This window comes from Xenopus laevis, chromosome 4L, assembly GCF_017654675.1.
Source record: "Xenopus laevis strain J_2021 chromosome 4L, Xenopus_laevis_v10.1, whole genome shotgun sequence".
NCBI classification, from domain to species: Eukaryota; Metazoa; Chordata; class Amphibia; order Anura; family Pipidae; genus Xenopus; species Xenopus laevis.
The window spans coordinates 150,450,943-150,472,782 of record NC_054377.1 but is presented as its reverse complement, the minus strand read 5'-3'; the positions used below and the strand labels follow the sequence as shown (position 1 = coordinate 150,472,782).

At 42.9% G+C, this 21,840-nt stretch overlaps 1 protein-coding gene across 1 annotated transcript in view; it reads right to left on the bottom strand.

Annotated features, from left to right (window-relative positions):
• arhgef3.2.L (Rho guanine nucleotide exchange factor 3 L homeolog) overlaps nucleotides 1-21,840 on the bottom strand; it is a 175,666-nt gene that overhangs the window by 123,788 nt on the left and 30,038 nt on the right. Inside the window, exon 2 of the mRNA XM_018240358.2 lies at nucleotides 12,859-12,925. Within this exon, the coding sequence (XP_018095847.1) occupies nucleotides 12,859-12,925 (67 nt within the window). The remainder of the gene's footprint in view (nucleotides 1-12,858; nucleotides 12,926-21,840) is intronic.

Below are 21,840 nucleotides of genomic sequence, written 5' to 3'. Positions count from 1 at the left end.
AAAAAAAAAAACTTTTATGTGGGACCCTGGCCACAATTTTTTCTTTTTTAAATTATAAGGGGCCCTGACCACCAATGGCTTTTTATAACTTGTGAGTGAGGGGGTTTACCATTTTTAACGCTGGTGTGGACTTTTTACTGTGGGGTGGGGCTTGGGGGCGGGATCTGGGATGGGCGGGGCCCAGAAAACGTTACTGTACAGGGACCCGCAGCCCTGCATGTGTATAATGAGTCCCACTTACAAGCATGGGAATGTGGTAGAGGGGGAACCATACATTTGGGGGAAGGACTAGGGGTCATGGGGTGGATTAAAAAAGTCATCCTCTATCAAAGTCACCTCTTGTTGCCTCCCATTAACTTGAATGTGAGATGCCTAACAGCACCAATATGGCCTGCTCTAGTGATTGTTTTCAGGCTAAATGAGAGGGAGTTTGGGGTGTCATACATATCTAAATTAGACAATGTATTGTGAAGTATGGGAATCATTCACGACAGCAGGTTAACTGCAATTAAGCTGTTTATTATGTCACCACACGACATGTTTCGGACCTATTGGAAAAGGACCAATAGGTCCGAAACATGTCGTGTGGTGACATAATAAACAGCTTAATTGCAGTTAACCTGCTGTCGTGAATGATTCCCATACTTCACAATACATTGGATATATACAGGGTGCCAGAGACGGAGCATCCAGGGAACCATCACAAGAAGTAAGGCATAATCACTAATCAGTGTAAAACCCTCTGTTATATCTAAATTAGACAGTTTGGTTGGTTTGGACCCAACGGCTGACCATCTGGCCATGCATGGACAGTCAGGGGCATTCAGACTGATAATCCTGTAACCCTGATCTAAGATTCCGTTGGCCAAAAGTGAAGTGAAGGGTTGGCCTGAACAAATGGAACACACATCCAGCCCCTCATACAGTATCTGTCCCATGTATGGCACATTCAGGCATCTGCCGAGGCAATTTGCTCATTTAGAAGGAGTAATAGAATAATAGAATAGAATAGAAGGAGTAATAGAATAATAGAATAGAATAGAAGGAGTAATAGAAAAGGCAAATGAGCAACTTTTGCAGCAGTGTCATTTTGCAAGGATGTTGCTGCTGTTTGCTTTTCAGTCCAAGCACCACCTAGTGGCAGAATGCAGAAAAATGTATATTCATAACTTATAGGTTTGGTTAAAGATACAGTAACCAATAACTGTAACAGCAAGTGGAAGTGGCCACATTTATGCATCAAAATAAAGAAAACTCCCATTTGCCTCCAATGAAACATTTAAAGGCACCACAGGCCAGATGTAAATATTCAGGAAAAGGGTCTGTGTTATTAGACACAGGATTTGCAAGTAGCTGTAGCAGAGCAGCAGGAATCCCTGTGCATCTATAATATGAGCAGAGTTACAATACACATATAAAGGAACAAGGAAATCCAGTAAATCATTTATTTTAGCCTTTCCCCATTTCCTTTGCAGAGAGTCCCTGCCCTATACTGATTGATACCCCTGCACTCATATATCAAACCCACCTGGAATAAAGGGTGTCAAAATAAAAGAGCGCAGGTTGGGTGGGGAAAGAGGCTTCCGGAGCTGCACAAACCACAATCTTCAGCCCTTTCAGCATCTTAATGTGGGGAAGGAGTGGGATCTATGGTGACCTTCCTCACAGCTGGCAGGATGTCTAAAGCAGGTTAAATCACTGCTCAAAAATAGACTTAAAATCAACAAAGAGAAGAGATAAAATAACGGAAACCAAAGCACAATGAATCACCCTGGGTAGGGCTCTAATATTAACTGCCTGAGAAAACGAATTTGCTGCATCACTTGAGTAGCTGCCAGCTAAATGCCACCCTGTGATAAGTAAGTGGAGTCAAATTTGGTACCTATATTAATGGCGCCTCCATCTAATCATGTGTTCCAAGGGATACACCCCACTAGGAACAAATATACTAATACACCTAACAATAAACTCTAAAACAGCAATACAGGTATGGGACCTGTTATTCAGAATGCTCAGGACCTGGTGTTTTCCAGTGAACGGATCTTTCCGTAATTTGGATCTTCATGCCTTAATTCTACTAGAAAATCATGTAAACATTAAATAAACCCAATAGACTGGTTTTGCTTCATAGTTACATAGTTACATAGTTACATAGTTAAATCGGGTTGAAAAAAGACAAAAGTCCATCAAGTCCAACCCCTCCAAATAAAAACCCCACCCCACACACACACCCTCCCTACTTTCACATAAATTATATATACCCATATCTATACTAACTATAGAGTTTAGTATCACAATAGCCTTTGTATTATGTCTGTCCAAGAAATCATCCAAGTCCCTCTTATAGTCATTAACTGAATCATCACCCGGCAGTGCATTCCCCAACCTCACTGTCCTCACTGTGATGAACCCCCTACTCTGTTCCTTTAAATGAAAGTTCTTTTCTTCTAGTCTGAAGGGGAGGCCTCTGGTACGTGATTCTCTTTATGGGTAAAAAGGTCCCCTGCTATTTGTCTATAATGTCCTCTAATGTACTTGTAAAGTCTAATCATGTCCCCTCACAAGTGCCTTTTTTCCAGAGAAAACAACCCCAACCTTGTCAGTCTCCCCTCATAATTTAACTCTTCCCCCCCTCTAACCAGTTTAGTTGCACTTAGTCTCTGCACTCTCTCCAGCTCATTTATATCCCTCTTAAGGACTGTAGTCCAAAACTGCCCCCATACTCCAGATGAGGCCTCACCAGGGACCTATAAAGAGACATAATTATGTTTTCATCCCTTGAGTTAATGCCCTTTTTTATACAAGACAGAACTTTAGTAGCCACAGAATGACACTGCCCAGAATTAGACAACGTGTTATCTACAAAAACCCCTAGATCCTTCTCATTTAAGGAAAGTAAAGGAAGTAAATCACATCCACTGCCATCCCAGAATCGAGGTTTCTACTTGCTGGCACACACTCATAGTTTTATGATTTGCTATGAAGTCCAGTATCTTAACCTTTAATAACCCTTCAAAAAGCTTTCCTACCACTGACGTCACACTAACTGACCTATAATTTTGAGGCTGAGAACGGGATCCTTTTTTGAATAAAGGCACCACATTAGCAATTCTCCAGTCTCTCGGCACTATGCCAGACCTCAATGAATCCTGAAAAATGAAGTAAAGAGGTTTGGCAATCACAGAGCTAAGCTCGCTAAGTACCCTGGGATGAATACCATCTGGCCCCGGACCTTTGTTTATCTTAACATGTTCTAGTCTCTTTTGAATTTCTTCATGTGTGAACCATGCATCACTAGTTGTATTACTAGAATTGGGACTGTTAAGAAGGAAACCTTCACTTACTGGTTCCTCATTTGTGTAGACAGAAAATATGAATTCAGAATCTGCGCTTTTATTTTGTTTTCATCAACCAGCTGACCCCCCTCTGAAACTAAAGGTCCCACCCCTTCCTGCTTCATTTTTTTACTAATTATTAAAAAAGAATTTTGGATTTTTTTTACTGCTTGCCTTATAGCTTCTTTGCATGATTTATTGGCCTCCTTGTACCTTATAAATGTTTCGGCTGTACCAGCTAACTTGAAATCCTTAAAAGCAGGTCTTTTCTTACCCACCTCAACACCAACACTTCTATTGAACCAAAAAGGTTTTGCTTTGCAACGACGTTCCTTGCTTACAAGTGGAATATACTGACAAGTAGATTTATTAAGCAGCATTTTAAAGACTTCCCATTTTTGTTCTGTGTTTAACCCTGTGAAAAGCATTTCCCACTTAATATGTCACAGAGATGCCCTTATACTGTCACAGTTTGTATGTCTGAAATGTAGTGTTTTAGTTTGTCCCTTATAGAATTGCTTCTGCAACAGAATCTCAAAGGAGACCATGTTATGATCACTATTCCCTAAATGCCCCTCACCCACACAAATGTTAGAGATGAGTTCAGTATTGTTAGTTATTACAAGGTCCAAAAGAGAGTTATTCCTAGTAGGTTCTTGAACGAGCTGAAATAAAAAGTTATCATTCAGCATATTTACAAACCTACTAGCTTTTTGTGTCTTAGCAACCCCATTACCCCAGTCAATGTCTGGATAATTGAAGTCACCCATAGCAACAACTTGACCCAGCTGTGAAGCCGCTTGTATCTGCAAGAGTAGCTGGGCTTCATACTCGACACTTATACCAGGTGCTTTATAACATACACCAATGATAATTCTTTTTGTTACCTTTTGCCCAGTCAAAATCTCTACCCAGGGGGATTCTACCCCCTCACCAGTGGCAGCTATTGTTATTTCTTTAGTGCATGGCTTTAATTCAGGCTTTACATACAAACACACTCCTCCACCCGCTATTTAATCCCTCTGTCCCTCCTAAAAAGGGTTTAACCATTTAAATTCACAGTCACATGTTTCATCCCACCAGGTCTCAGTGATACCAATTATATCATAATGTTTAGAGCAATTAATTCCAGGTCTCCCATTTTACCTGACAAACTCTGTGCATTTGCAGCATACAGCCGAGGTTACTACTTTTACTTTTGAAATTCACATTACTTAGTGGAGAATTATATGTTAAGTTAGTATTAGTCTGTTTTCCTTGTAACAGAGGGACCTCCTTAGCTGGTAAACTGTATGCCCCCCTCACTCCTCCCCCATGACCCCTTACTAACCCCACTGCCCCGTCTACCCTAGCTTCCCCGTAATTCTTTATCTCACCCCCCCCTTGCCTAGTTTAAACACTCCTCCAACCTCTTAGCCATTCTTTCCCCCAGCACCGCGGACCCCCTTCCATTGAGGTGCAAACCATCACGACTGTATAGGTTGTACCCCAAGGAAAAATCAGCCCAGTGCTCTAGGAACCCAAACCCTTCCTTCCTACACCAAGACTTGAGCCACGCATTTAGCTCCCTAAACTCCCGCTGTTTTCCTAAACTTGCACGTGGCACCGGCAAAATTTTAGAAAAGATGACATTGGAAGACCTTTCCTTGATCTTAGAGCCTAGATCCCTGAAATCACTCTTTAAGGTCTTCCATCTACCATTTATTTTGTCATTAGTACCGATATGCACTAAGACAGTTGGGTCGTGCCCAGCCCCACCCAATAATTTGTCTACCAGATCAACCACATGCCGAACCCTGGTAGACAGCAAACTGTTCGGTTGAAGCGATCCAGACGACAAATTACCCCATCCACTTTCCTAATAATTGAGTCCCCTACAACCACAATCTACTTAGGCCTGACTCTACTCTCCTCCCCACCACTACTAGAGAAACTGGTCTCCCGGCTGTTAGAGAGATCAGCCCCATCTAGAATTGCCAATCCGGAGTTCATACTCCCATCATCTTCACACAATCTGGCAAATTTGTTGCGATGTATAAGGTCTGGATCAGCCTCCATTTTTCTTTTGCCCACCTTAGATTTTCTATCTGTCACCCAGCTAGATGCCTCAATATCCTGCTGCTGTTCTGTTCCCCCCAAACTATCTGACCCCACTATGTGACCCCGCTAGGTCCTGCTCAGTGAGCAAAAGACTCCTTTCAAGATTGTCAATTGACCGCAGTGTTGCAATTTGTTGCTCTAGTGACTCGAACTCCAGCCTCCAAAGTGGCAATTTGCTCACAACCACCACAGAGGTAAGTATTGTGGATCTCTTGTTCCAAATCTGCATATATATGGCAGACTGTGCACTGAGTCAGACCTTCAATCTTGCTAGCACTCATTATCCCAGTTACAGATCAAAACATGAATAAAAAAATAAATAAAATAAAATTAGTGTTTAGAACAAACTTTTGACCTAGTTTGAACCTCCTTTAGTTTGAAACTCCGGTGTTTGTAACTCCACTTACAGATCCCCCACTTAACTCCGGTGTTTGTAACTCCACTTACAGATCCCACACTTAACTCCTGTATTTGTAACTCCACTTACAGATCCCCCACTTAACTCCGGTGTTTGTAACTCCACTTACAGATCCCACACTTAACTCCTGTATTTGTAACTCCACTTACAGATCCCCCACTTAACTCCGGTGTTTGTAACTCCACTTACAGATCCCCCACTTAACTCCGGTGTTTGTAACTCCACTTACAGATCCCCCACTTAACTCCGGTGTTTGTAACTCCACTTACAGATCCCCCACTTAACTCCGGTGTTTGTAACTCCACTTACAGATCCCCCACTTAACTCCGGTGTTTGTAACTCACTTACAGATCCCCCACTTAACTCCGGTGTTTGTAACTCCACTTACAGATCCCACACTTAACTCCTGTATTTGTAACTCCACTTACAGATCCCCCACTTAACTCCGGTGTTTGTAACTCCACTTACAGATCCCCCACTTAACTCCGGTGTTTGTAACTCCACTTACAGATCCCCCACTTAACTCCTGTGTTTGTAACTCCACTTACAGATCCCCCACTTAACTCCTGTATTTGTAACTCCACTTACAGATCCCCCACTTAACTCCGATGTTTGTAACTCCACTTACAGATCCCCCACTTAACTCCAGTGTTTGTAACTCCACTTACAGATCCCCCACTTAACTCCGGTGTTTGTAACTCCACTTACAGATCCCCCACTTAACTCCGGTGTTTGTAACTCCACTTACAGATCCCCCACTTAACTCCGGTGTTTGTAACTCCACTTACAGATCCCCCACTTAACTCCTGTATTTGTAACTCCACTTACAGATCCCCCACTTAACTCCGGTGTTTGTAACTCCACTTACAGATCCCACACTTAACTCCTGTATTTGTAACTCCACTTACAGATCCCCCACTTAACTCCGGTGTTTGTAACTCCACTTACAGATCCCACACTTAACTCCGGTGTTTGTAACTCCACTTACAGATCCCCCACTTAACTCCGGTGTTTGTAACTCCACTTACAGATCCCCCACTTAACTCCTGTGTTTGTAACTCCACTTACAGATCCCCCACTTAACTCCACTTACAGATCCCCCACTTAAAGAGCGAACACTTAAGAGCAGCTAAACACTAGAGCAAGCTCCACTGGAGTCCCACAGGTTCTATTTATACAGTCTGCACACCAAACTTTGCTATTTAGCACCCAAGACAGAAAAACAAACTATAAAAAACGAAACCACAGTATTTAAATATAAAACCTTACTATAAAATAGCAGTTAATAGCAAATACTTATTCTTTTCAGTTGATTTGTTTGCTTTTAGTTGCTTTTTTCCAGTCAGCAGCTTGTTTCAAACAGCTTCCAATAAGGATTAATTATATCTTATTTGGCGGATACATTAGACAGGTATAAGAAGGGGTTTGTTACAGTGAGAGCTGTGAAGATTTGGAATTGTCTCCCTGAATCAGTGGTACAGGCTGATACATTAGATAGGTACAAGGAAGGGTCGGATGCTTTATTCACCAGTAGCTCCTCCCAGCAGACAGGAGGGAGCCAATGAGATTAGAGGAGGGAAAGGGGTGTTACAGGGAGAGCTGGGAAGTGAATCAGTGGTACAGGCTGATACATTATTAGATAGGTATAAGAAGGGGTTGGATGGTGTTTAGCAAGTGAGGGAATACAGGGATATGGGAGATAGCTCATAGTACAAGTTGATCCAGGGACTGGTCCCATTGCCATTTTGGAGTCAGGAAGGAATTTTTCCCCCTCTGAGGCAAATTGGAGATGCTTCAAATTGGTTTTTCCGTCTTCCTCTGGATCAACTGGCAGTTAGGCAGGTTATTTATAGACAGATTAATCAATGGTCTAAATTCGAATTCATGTGACTTTTTTTTCTTTAATAAATTTGAATAGACTCACAACTGCAATGGGAGGTTATTGAAGAATAAATTCCATCGAATTTGAAACGATCAAATAGGAACGATCCAAAAATTCGATTCGTATTCGATTCGTATTTCTCGAAACCTTCGAATGTCAGGAAGGCTATTAACATCTTCAAAGGGGTCACTGGACCTCTGCCATTGACTTCTATATAAACTCGGCAGGTTTTAGGCGCGGAATAGTCGAATTCGAATTGTTCTCAGGGTAAAGGTTTGATAAATCTCGATTTACTTGTGCCAGGGTGGAGGTGGTACATAAATGAAGGAGCGCACCGGGTTAGGATTGTGTGTGAGCATTGCTGGGCCGTGTTAATGTTGAGTGTGGGTCCAGTTTAAGTTGACCCACATATCACTACTGTATGGGATTTTCAAATGGGGACATCAAGGAGCACCCGGCTAATAAAAGAAGCATGGGTATCTAACTGACTAACACAGGGGATGGGCACAGTGAAAGGCAGCTCAGGTCTATTATAAAGCTACATGTGGCACTAACTCCCAGCAAGTCACTCCTCACTACAGACCTGCAACTGCCAGTTTCCAACCCTTGATGGAAGTCTCACACAGCCGCTGCACTTGCCAAAAATGGTGCTCAGTCAGCTGACGTTTTCAGATATATCAGATCATGTTCAATGCCTCGTTGACCTGGCATCCATGCCCAGACACGTGGGCACTATGGCATATATCAGGTACACTACCAGACCAAATCTGGGCATGTTTTGCCACTACCTTTACTGGGGTAGAGCAGCCAATGCTGTTTCTAGAGAATAAAACCTCTTTATCCTCACGTCCCCCCTGTGCTGCTCTCCAATGTTCCCTGAGATGTGTCCTGGAGTATCTGGCATCCTGATGAAAGTCTATAAATGATGGCAGGCCTGTTTATTCTCCAGGTATCCGCATCTTTCTTCTGCTTCCAAAAAAATGGCCGCAGAGAGGCGAGAGAGCTGCCTAGAGCCACGTGAATTAGAGACAGCTGTTCATAGTCACTGAGAGTTTTCCCTCTCAACTCAGTGTTGTTGACCTTTAAATTAACTTTTAGTATGATATAGAGCGTGATATTCTGAGACAATTTGCAATTGGTTCTCATTTTTTTATTATTTGTGACTTAAAGGGATACTGTCATGGGAAAAAAAAATTTTTTCAAAACGCATCAGTTAATAGTGTTGCTCCAGCAGAATTCGCACTGAATCCATTTCTCAAAAGAGCAAACAGATTTTTTTTATATTCAATTTTGAAATCTGACATGGGGCTAGACATTTTGTCAATTTCCCAGCTGCCCCTGGTCATGTGACTTGTGCCTGCACTTTAGGAGAGAAATGCTTTCTGGCAGGCTGCTGTTTTTCCTTCTCAATGTAACTGAATGTGTCTCAGTGGGACATGGGTTTTTACTATTGAGTGTTGTTCTTAGATCTACCAGGCAGCTGTTATCTTGTGTTAGGGAGCTGTTATCTGGTTACTTTCCCATTGTTCTTTTGTTTGGCTGCTGGGGGGGAAAGGGAGGGGGTGATATCACTTCAACTTGCAGTACAGCAGTAAAGAGTGATTGGAGTTTATCAGAGCACAAGTCACATGACTTGGGGCAGCTGGGAAATTGACAATATGTCTAGCCCCATGTCAGATTTCAAAATTGAATATAAAAAAATCTGTTTGCTCTTTTGAGAAATGGATTTCAGTGCAGAATTCTGCTGGAGCGGCACTATTAACTGATTAATTTTGAAAAAATTTTTTTTTCCCATGACAGTATCCCTTTAATTAGCTTTTAATTCAGCAGCAGTTTGGAATGTGAATAGGAGAGGCCTGAATAGAAAGAGGAGGAATAAAAAAAAAATATATTTTCCGCTAAACGAGGCAAATGATTTAAAGCAAAGGCAGAACATTTCTTGAGATAAATGTCTGTAATATTTTAAAAGAATGCGGATTTGTGCTGAGCCGATATCTCATTTGCCGAGGCGGAGGCTCGGTGACGGGACTTTCGGTAATTTTCACGCTGTGTTTATCTCTCGCCCGTGGATAGTTTATGTCTCTCTCTATAAAAAGCCGTTTGTGATAACGGTCACGTTGCGCAGGCATTAGATGTAACGCTGACAAATGGCCACTTCCATATCTGAGGTTTCACTTCTAAACAATTATTTCCAGAGAAGTCCCATTCGGGAAACTCCTCTATCATCATTATCATTCCCACTTATCCCTCTCTATTTTTAAGTGTTCCTATTTAACAAACGTGCCGGACGTTGTACAGTTTAAACAGATTATCTCACCCCGGGCCCCGTGTGCCAATTGTGCGTTGGTTTTCCAGCTAAATCTCATGTATTCCCAGTTATAACTGTGTTATACATAGTAGGGCTGTGATTGGATATTGCCTGCCCAGAACATTCCTACCATTCACATTTATGCAATAGATTGACTTTTTAGTTACTTCACTTTTGATTTATTTGTTGAATCAATGGGGGGGCAGATGGATAACATCAGGGTTGGACTTGGTCGGCAGGACACTGGGAAAAAAATTGTTGGGCCTCTCTGACCCCTCCTGAAATCTTGTGATCTGCCCCCTGACCTCCCACCCAGCGCCAGGTGCGGATGCAAGAAGAAGAAATAAGGTACGTGGTGGTAAGGGGATGTAGGGAGGTTGTGGCTGGGCAGTTCAATGCACTGGGGTAGCGGGAAAATCCTGGTGGGCCCCAATCTTATCTGTCCACTTTTTAACTCCCGCATTTGTGTGTTGCACCAGTGCTGCACTTCCAGTCCTTTTGCCCTAATTCTGGCTGAAGCTGCCATACCAATAACCATGCCCACTGGCCATTGACCTCTACTAACATGAATACATGGGAAGCCCTTGAGATCAGGTTCTCTCGTTGACCCTGGGGGACCTGGTACAACGTTACCTACTAAACCTACCTACCAGTGGTGTAACTACAGTGCACTGGGCCCCTATGAGAAGTGGGCGGGAGGATACTCATCCTTCCGCCCACTTCCCGCCATGATTTCAGCCAGACTCTGCCCACTCCCCATCTGACCCGCCCACTCTCCGCCCATGCTGACTTGCACTCTGCTTCCCCGTCGCGGCTGAGGAAGAGGGGGTTCTTGTTAGCTATAGGCCCTCCTTTTCTCTGGGCCCACCCTGCTTCCTCTATAGTTACACCTCTATAGTTAACTCGTGCCTAAATTGTTTTAACACAGCGGATTTTTCGTCCGCAAATTTTCTCGACAGTTTCACAAATGTATCCGCCTGGCGAATGTATCCGCCCGTTACTACTGAAAGGCATTGTTCCTGATTTGTTGATACAGGTGCCATTTTTACATCTGGGGTGGGGGGGGCTGAGATTTAGGAAAGAAGAGGTGGACCCTTTAAAGGGGAAGTAAAGTCTAAAATAGAATAATGCTAGAAATGCTGTATTTTGTATACTAAACATAAACATGAACTTACTGCACCACAAGCCTAATCAAACAAATGATTTATTCTCTCAAAGTTGGCCACAGGGGGCCACCATCTTTTAATTTTGTTATACATCTTTGCAAGACCAAGACTGTGCACATGCTCAGTGTGATCTGGGCTGCTTAGGGATAGTCATAAATGATCAAAACAGCACAAGTCAAATAATATCTGCCAGAAGCCGATACAACAAGACTGATTAATAATCAGAATATACAGACTGCACTGGGCCCTGTGTTGTCATGTAATCTAATGTGGATTTTATAGTTTTTATATTGTTTAATACAAACTTTCTCCAACTCTGCAGAACCAGTGGCTGCAGCAAAATAATCCTCCAAATAGAATCCCAGTTTATCTGTTTAAATCTGGCTCCATGATCTTTGTCCCTGCAGCTGGAGTTGGAAAAAGTAAAGGGGAAGTAAAGGCAAAAATAAAATCCAATACAAATCTCTACACAGTCGCCGACTGCTCTACAGGGAAACAAACAAAGCTGCTTGAGTTCTGCATGGCTGGGAAGTAAGGCGAGGGCTCCCCCTGCTGCTCATAAGTATGATTGTTTCCCTGCAGAGCAGTTAGGGACCGTCTGACAATTCCTATCCACAGCAGTAAATGAAGGGAGAATTTCACTGCATACAGTCAGGTTTCTTATAAAAACGGTACATATTTTTTAATTAAAGTATATTGGAGATAGGTTTCTTTTTCATTAAAGATTTTATTTTTTTGCCTTTACACGCCTTTTAAGGCTCAAGCCTTGCACATCGTACACTAATATCTGCATGACATTTCCCAGCCACCCACAGAATCTAAACAGCAGCTTTCCCTTTATAAATAATTATCTTAGGAGGATTGCTGATGAAGCAGAATAGATAGGGAGCCGGTGCAGTGAATTAAAAGGGAAGATAATCTTCAAATCCAATGGCAGGTGAGAGGACGTAGAGTGAACATGGGCTGCTTTTCAACTGAATCTGAAATCCCCTCCTGTTGCCTCTCATTGACTTGAATGGGAAACGCCTGACTGTACTTGTTTCAGGCTTGAAATCAACGGGTGTCGTTGGGGGGGGCTGCACCCTGTTTGTCATTCACTTGAACCGAAGAGCTGTGGAAGTCAAATAAAACCACAGCTGCCTCTATCTCTAATATCTGACAGTTCCTGAGACCTCTAGAGAGATAAATATCTACAGATACATCTCAGCAGCCGCTCTTTTATATCAAGGGATTTGCATTCTGAGGTTTAACGGTAATATAAAGGCAATGGAATACAGGCTGTTGGGGTTTTCACACTCCACATTTTTACCCCTTTGTGTTCTTTTGAAACAATGAAGCAGAAGTTTCTCCTCTAAGTCTAAGACATTTAATAAGTTGGCTTCTGCTACAAAGTGTCAAGAGTCAGAACCGACACTGACAGACAATAGCAATTACATTTACACCCAGTGAGAATGAGGAATGAATGGACGTTTGAAACAAATATTTTCTTTTGTTATGCAGAAAAAATTATTTGGATGAAGTTTCCCTTTAATTCTGACACCTCGATTTTCATCTCTCTCTTCTTCTTCCGTTTCCCTTGAGATTTACAATTAAACCCATAACACAAAGATATTCAAATTCCAGGAGAGAGTACCATAACAAGGTCTTACCCCTCGGAAGTTCCAGTCTTTTGGAGAAGGGAAAAAGGAGAATTTCTTCTTCGGTTCCCATTTAAGCCTGAAAAACAAGAGCTGGGGGTGAGATGGTGTTTATGGTAGAGACCCCCGGCATTCCCCACTGTCACATACCCATGTCTCGCTCTCCCATCAGACCTAGGGATTTCCTGCAACTCTATATATATATATATTTGGGGTTACATTTTCTCTTTGTTTGGTAAACACCACATTCACATGAATAGTCAGTAATGGAAGTCTTGTGATACCCAATACCTACCTGCCAGCCGCAGCCTAAACTGCACTGCTATGTAATAGAGACTTATGTAACTGCAACTGCTCTAGTCACATGGGAACATAAACAAGAGATTATATCAACACCTCAAGGCTCATTTAGGGCTTTATATGTGTCCCAAGACGAGGGGGTGTTGAGATAAGATCTGTGCAGCCACTGGGACAGAATGTTCTGTTATACAGATAGCTAGAATCTCAGCTGCCATAAAGCAGGACAGGACTGCTGCTTACAATGGGGATCAGATAGGATCTGTGCAGTCACTGGGACAGAATGTTCTGTTATACAGATAGCTAGAATCTCAGCTGCCATAAAGCAGGACAGGACTGCTGCTTACAATGGGGATCAGATAGGATCTGTGCAGCCACTGGGACAGAATGTTCTGTTATACAGATAGCTAGAATCTCAGCTGCCATAAAGCAGGACAGGACTGCTGCTTACAATGGGGATCAGATAGGATCTGTGCAGCTGCTGGGACAGAATGTTCTGTTATACAGATAGCTAGAATCTCAGCTGCCATAAAGCAGGACAGGACTGCTGCTTACAATGGGGATCAGATAGGATCTGTGCAGCCACTGGGACAGAATGCTCTGTTATACAGATAGCTAGAATCTCAGCTGCCATAAAGCAGGACAGGACTGCTGCTTACAACGGGGATCAGATAGGATCTGTGCAGCCACTGGGACAGAATGATCTGTTATACAGATAGCTAGAATCTCAGCTGCCATAAAGCAGGACAGGACTGCTGCTTACAACGGGGATCAGATAGGATCTGTGCAGCCACTGGGACAGAATGTTCTGTTATACAGATAGCTAGAATCTCAGCTGCCATAAAGCAGGACAGGACTGCTGCTTACAATGGGGATCAGAGAGGATCTGTGCAGCCACTGGGACAGAATGTTCTGTTATACAGATAGCTAGAATCTCAGCTGCCATAAAGCAGGACAGGACTGCTGCTCACAATGGGGATCAGATGGGATCTGTGCAGCCACTGGGACAGAATGTTCTGTTATACAGATAGCTAGAATCTCAGCTGCCATAAAGCAGGGCAGAATAAATGCCTCTGTTTCTTGGGATTTAAGGGGAAGTAGAGGCAAGGGCAAGATAACATGACTTACACAAATACAGAAGGATTTAAAGGGAAACTGTGACTGCTGGTTAGTTGTATTTGTCTATAAATGTTGACTAAATCATGTTACTGTAGGTTTTTCAATACACAAGGCTGAGTGTGTCGATTAATACTGGCGACAGCTGCCAATCAATTGACCCAACTTGGAGGTTGTTCACTTTTAAATCAGCTGTAAGTATGATGTAGATTGTAGAGAGTGATATTCTGAGACAATTTACAATTGGTTTTAATTTTTTATTTGTGGTTTTTGCAGAAACGTTTCAGAGGCAGCAGCCCCAATGCCGCCCCCCCTCGTGCTCTGCGCTTCTAACTTCTAGCGTCGGAGCGGGTGGAGGAGGGGCCGCATCGCTAGTGCAGTGAGTGCTTTTGCGCTCGCTGCACTAGAAGAGCCGAATTTCAGTTTTTAAAAAACGAAAATTTGGCTCTAAAAGTTACCAGAGGTGGCTTTTTGCCTGGCCATTCCGTGCCACCTGAGGCAAGATTCTCACCTTGCTTCATTCCGGAGCGGCCCTGGATTTTTGAGTTATTTAGCTTTTTATTCAGCAGCTCTCCAGTTCAGCTCTCCAGTCCAAATTCCCCTAGCAACCATGCATTGATTTGAATAAGAGACTGGAATATGAATAGGAGAGGCCTGAATAGAAAGATGAGTAATAAACAGTAGCAACAACAATACATTTGTAGCCTTACAGAGCATTTATTTTAAGATGGGGTCAGTGACCCCCATTGGAAAGCTGGAAAGAGTCAGAAGATGAAGAAGGCAAATGATTGAAAAATTATAAAAAAAATTAATACTGAAGACCAAGTGAAAAGTTGCAAGACATGGACTATTCTATAACATACTAAATAAACATAAAGGTGAACCACACCTCTAATAAAGAATGTCATAAAATATTGCCCTCTAGTGGCCAAACTGAGACTGGCTTCGTTCCATCAAAAAATAGAGTGTCACTCTCAGAATCTCAAATTGTGGCCCCTAACAGACCTGCAGGCTCGGACTGGCAATCTGTGGGTTCTGGCAAATGCCAGAGGGGCTGCTGTAAGTTGCCATAGACAGGCACTAATTATTGGGCTGGTGGGGTGCTGTTTGGGCCTCTGTGTAGCTGAAATGCCAGGGCACATTTTGAATCTCAGTCCAGACCTGCAGACCTGTCCCAGTGTCCTATAATATTATTGCCCACAATGCAGTTTGATTTCCCAGCATCTCAGTGTCATTACACTCCCTTTAATACATGACAAATCTATGCACCCCATGCTAAGGGCACAAAGACTGCACCAGCACCTATTTGAGTCACCGGCAGCCCAGAGGCAGAACAAGGGCACTCCAATGTTATTCAATAGGCACAAACAGGCAGCACCTATGGGCACCAGATTCAAAGAGAGGCAATTTTGTGCCCATTGCCGTGCCTAATACATGCACCTACCTGTAGTAAGTGTGTGTCATAACATCAAGGGAAAAAAATTAAATTTGACATGAGACCCCAGAGGATGACAAGACTGTGGAAGTTCCTATGATGTTGGTGGGGGGGGGGTGAAGAATTAATCAGGCAGCCTGCCAATGAGTGACTGGGCAGCTCATCAGCTTCTCAGATTTATGGGACCACCTAGCCAGGGACAGCGGGGATCCAGATGCTCTCGACTCCCTGCGCCTTCTCATTGCTCACACTGACTGTTTATATTTGCTGTTTATAAGCCTATGCTCAACTCCCAGCCGGGGCTCCCATTAAAAATAATCAAGTCACAGACTTAAACACTTTAACGGCATTTTGTGCCATGCTGAGCTGATCCCCAGAGCTCACACTTTAACCTCAAGAGCATCCTTCAAACTTTACTGCTGCATTCACCCAGGGACCCCATGAATGATGTTGGATGAGAGGAGAGTCTGGGGCCCAATTTTTCACCCTCTGAGGCAAATTGGAGAGGCTTCAGATGTTTTTTGCCTTCCTCTGGATCAACTGACAGTTAGGCCAAAAGTTAAAAGGTTGAACTTGATGGACGTGTGTCTTTTTTTAACTTAACTTACTATGTTACTGTGTTACTATATAAAATATTAAATAAACTGTACCAGTTAAATTAGTGACAAGTAAGATGGGTATAGTGTGTATAGTGTGTATGTATGTATGTTTATATGTGGAAGGGGGGCATGTCAAATTAAAGGAAAACTATACCCCCCAAACAATGTAGGTCTCTATAAAAAGATATTGCATAAAACACCTCATATGTAAAACCCTGTTTCATGTAAATAAACCATTTTCATAATAATATACTTTTCTAGTAGTATGTGCCATTGTCTAATCATAAATCGAAAATTGCCATTTTAAAAAATAAGGGCCGCCCCCTGGGTTCACAGGATTCACGGTGCACACAAACATACCAAACCAACCATACATGTTAGGTCACATGAGCCAATTAACAGACAGAGTTGTGTCTTTTGCTCCCACACTTCTTCCTGTTACAGTTAGTGTTGTAGTATTTCTAGTCAGGTGATCTCTTCCTGTTACAGTAAGAGCGGCAGTATTTCTGGTCAGGTGATCTCTTCCTGTTACAGTAAGAGCTGCAGTATTTCTGGTCAGGTGATATCTTCCTGTTACAGTTAGAGCTGCAGTATTTCTGGTCCGGTGATCACTTCCTGTTACAGTTAGAGCTGCAGTATTTCTGGTCAGGTGATCTCTTCCTGTTACAGTTAGAGCTGCAGTATTTCTGGTCAGGTGATCTCTTCCTGTTACAGTTAGAGCTGCAGTACTTCTGGTCAGGTGATGTCTTCCTGTTACAGTTAGAGCTGCAGTATCTCTGGTCAGGTGACCTATTCCTGTTACAGATAGAGCTGCAGTATTTCTGGTCAGGTGACCTCTGAGGCAGCACACAGATCATCATGAAATGGGGGTTCAAGGCAAGAGATGTAAAAGGACAATATTTGCTTAAATATATATTCCAGTTTGATAAGATTCTTTAATATGTCACTTAATATGATATAAACTATCTGTTGCTGAAATATTCATTTTGGGGTAAAGTTTTCCTTTAAACATTTCAAATGGGGAATAATTTAATGTAAGTGAAGGGATTGGCTTGAAGCAATGAATATGCAAGCAGCTAATCCCATTCCACCTACAGGGCACAGTAGCATTAGATGCAGGGGGACAGTTGTGTCTGCCACTTGGCACGAGACCTCAACCCACTCCCCACCCCCACAGTTCCACAGCTGTAAAATCTGGGATCATCAATAAAGGTGGCACTGTGTGTCCAAATGTGGCTGCACCCCATTCACTTATTGCACTAATACAACTACAGCCGGTGACAGTCAGACGCCATTAGTAATGTGGTACAGCTATGGGACCAGTTATCCAGAATGCTTGGGATCTGAAGATTTCCGGATAACGGATCTTTCCGTAATTTGGTCTTCATACCTTAAGTCTACTAGAAAATCATGTAAACATTAAATAAACCCAATAGGCTGGTTTTGCCTCCAATAAGGATTAATTATTTCTTAGTTAGGATCAAGTACAAGCTACTGTTTTATTATTACACAGAAAAAGGAAATCATTTTTCAAAATTTGGATTATTTGATTATATGATTATGATTTGATTATGGAGTCTATGGCAGACAGCCTTTCTGTAATTCAGACCTTTTTGTATAATGGGTTTCCGGATAATGGATCCCATATCTGTACTATGTTCCATTCTCTGTACCATGTTACCACCCCAATCTGCCCATTCCCAGAATGCCCCTCTAAACAGTGCCCAGCCCACCTAGGCAGCACCAAGGAATTAGTCAGCGCTCAGCCGGGAGGGTGTCATTATGGGTGCAACTGGTTCAAGGACAGAGCTGTTACACAATAATAAATGGGCATACAGCACCTTCTTCATTTAACCCCCCCAAAAATAACAACAGCGTGGCAGTGATTCTGGCAGGGACTGGGGGCTGCTCGCTGCAGTCTGTAATGGTTTTCCGTGTGATTCGGGGTTTGTTAGAGTGGAACATTTATTTCAGGCTCATTAACAGTGTAATAGGAGCACGCGGGGGACGTGTGAATGATGGAATATATTTGCATTGGGCCCAGGGATCCAGAAAGCTTCAAGGAAAGGGAACCTGGCATATCGCCTTCTATTCCTGGGCACGTAAAGTCTTTCCATTCTCAGTAATTAAACTTCACATCCAATCTAAAGGGCAACTGATCCTTTTGTTCCACAGGAGTGGCTCTATTGAGCTTAACTAGCTCCTCCCCCGAGTAACTAATTCCTCTCTGGAATATATGTAATAATACCAAATATTGTTTGACTATGGGCAAAAGTCACTTTTGTGCTTCTCTAGGGGTAAGTCTTCCTTTCTGCCCCCCAGAACAGCAGTCTTGCCCAGCTTTATGGCTGAGATTGTAGCTATCAGTTGTTCTACTATAAATCAAACATATAACAAATATAAAGATAGCTAGTAGTGAAGATAGAGAGTGAAGGTTAAACATCCCCTTTAATTTTGTGGGGGGTTAGCAAATGGCTTGCTGTACACACCTCTATTGTTTATATCCTAAAGGCCTGTACTGTTCTACCTGAGACCCAGACTGAAACTGCCACATTGTTCACCTGTTCACACTTTATTCAAAATGCTAATGGGGCACCAGCACTGTGTCACTGTATGTAGTACATATTGGAGTGGTGGCAGATGGGGAGATTAGTCACGCAGCGACAAATCTACTCTACTGCGGGCGACTAATGTCCCCGCACTGCCTTCCCACCAGCAAGAATATGAATTGCCAACAGGATTGCTTCGAATTTCCAAAATCGCCCAAAATTGCCTCCAAAGCAATCCCATCACCGATTCACATTATTGCCGGCTTACTCTGCCTGCCCTATGCTCCCTGTGTGTGCCATACTCTGTCTGCCCTATGTTCCCTGTGTGTGTCATACTCTGCCTGCCCTATACTCCCTGTGTGTGCCATACTCTGCCTGCCCTATGCTCCCTGTGTGTGTCATACTCTGCCTGCCCTATACTCCCTGTGTGTGTCATACTCTGCCTGCCCTATGCTCCCTGTGTGTGCCATACTCTGCCTGCCCTATGCTCCCTGTGTGTGCCATACTCTGTCTGTCCTATGCTCCCTGCGTGTGTCATATTCTGCCTGCCCTATGCTCCCTGTGTGTGTCATACTCTGCCTGCCCTATGCTCCCTGTGTGTGCCATACTCTGCCTTCCCTATGCTCCCTGTGTGTGTCATACTCTGCCTGCCCTTTTTTCCCTGTGTGTGTCATATTCTGCCTGCCCTATGCTCCCTGTGTGTGTCATACTCTGCCTTCTCTATGCTCCCTGTGTGTGCCATACTCTGCCTGACCTATGCTCCCTGTGTGTGTCATACTTTGCCTGTCCTATGCTCCCTGTGTGTGCCATACTCTGCCTGTCCTATGCTCCCTGTGTGTGCCATAATCTGCCTGTCCTTTGCTCCCTGTGTGTGCCATACTCTGCCTTTCCTATGCTCCCTGTGTGTGCCATACTCTGCCTGACCTATGCTCCCTGTGTGTGCCATACTCTGCCTGCCCTGTGTTCCCTGTGTGTGTCATACTTTGCCTGTCCTATGCTCCCTGTGTGTGTCATACTCTGCCTGTCCTTTGCTCCCTGTGTGTGTCATACTCTGCCTGTCCTTTGCTCCCTGTGTGTGTCATACTCTGCCTGTCCTTTGTTCCCTGTCTGTGCCATACTCTGCTTGCCCTATGCTCCCTGTGTGTGCCATACTCTGCTTGCCCTATGCTCCCTGTGTGTGTCATACTCTGCCTGTCCTTTGTTCCCTGTGTGTGCCATACTCTGCCTATGCTACCTGTGGGATATAAGCCTGGTATGGTATTTTCTGGGGGTTTGTTAGCATTTGGAAATTGTTGGTAGGGACCCCTAAGGTTTTCATATGCTGGGTGGGGGGTGTTGTGTTATCCACAGGGAAGATGAGGCATATGGATTTAAGGGTATGTTTTAACATAACTTACATTTTTAACATATAAGTGATAAGTGACACACCGGAAGTGAGCACCAACCATTTGGTTGTTTGGTGTGCTATCATCATTAATGTGGACATGGTCTTCAACGTTCTTGTTTTAACATGGGTGTGTTTTAAAGTGGGTGTGGCACAAAAACAGGGAGTGGTCAACACTATATTTCATTGGCCCTCCACCATGTAGACCAGAAAAATTCCGGCCCTCAGTACCACAGAAGTTGGATAGCACTGTTAATGGTTAAATTGAATTCTGTAAATTAATTTCAGCTTCATAAAAACTTAATCTCACACTGAATTCAATTTGCTGTCAGGATATTTCAGTAGGAAACCTTGGACTCCCATCGCTTTCAATATTCCCCCTGTAGAAATGGCCTGTAATGACTTTACTATTAAATGGAGCAAAGTGGGAGTAAATGGCCTTTCATCACCATTGATTGAGCGAAAGTCGCCGGCCTGAGATTTATTTCACGGCTGTTTTTTTTTACTGACACAATAGCAATAAACTTACCAACCTCAACCACTGGTTCCTTTATACCTCACTAACTGTCTCATTAAACTGCTGATCATCAGTGTCTTTTTATTGGGACATTTAGTGCTGAAACCTCGATAAAAGGAAACTGTCATCACTTTCATTTTGTCCTTTTAATATTAAAAGGCTTAAAATAGGCTTCAACTAGCAAACAGATTATATATATAATTTGATTAAAAATAGCACAATATTCTGTCATGTGTTCTGGGGTCATATACATGGAATTGGCACTGTATTTATCCTGCTGTGTGTTCTGGGGTATTATACATGGAATTGGCACTGTATTTATCCTGCTGTGTGTTCTGGGGTATTATACATGGAATTGGTACTGTATTTATCCTGCTGTGTGTTCTGGGGTATTATACATGGAATTGGCCCTGTATTTATCCTGCTGTGTGTTCTGGGGTATTATACATGGAATTGGCCCTGTATTTATCCTGCTGTGTGTTATGGGTTATTATACATGGAATTGGCACTGTATTTATCCTGCTGTGTGTTCTGGGGTATTATACATGGAATTGGCACTGTATTTATCCTGCTGTGTGTTCTGGGGTATTATACATGGAATTGGCCCTGTATTTATCCTGCTGTGTGTTCTGGGGTATTATACATGGAATTGACACTGTATTTATCTGCTGTGTGTTCTGGGGTATTATACATGGAATTAGCCCTGTATTTATCCTGCTTTATGTTCTGGAGTATTATACGTGGATTTTGCACTGTATTTATCCTGCTGTGTGTTCTGGGGTATTATACATGGAATTGGCCCTGTATTTATCCTGCTGTGGGTTCTGGGGTATTATACATGGAATTGACACTGTATTTATCCTGCTGTGTGTTCTGGGGTATTATACATGGAATTGACACTGTATTTATCCTGCTGTGTGTTCTGGGGTATTATACATGGAATTGGCCCTGTATTTATCCTGCTGTGTGTTCTGGGGTATTATACATGGAATTGACACTGTATTTATCCTGATGTGTATTCTGGGGTTTTATACATGGAATTGGCACTGTATTTATCTGCTGTGTGTTCTGGGTTGTTATACATGGAATTGGCACTG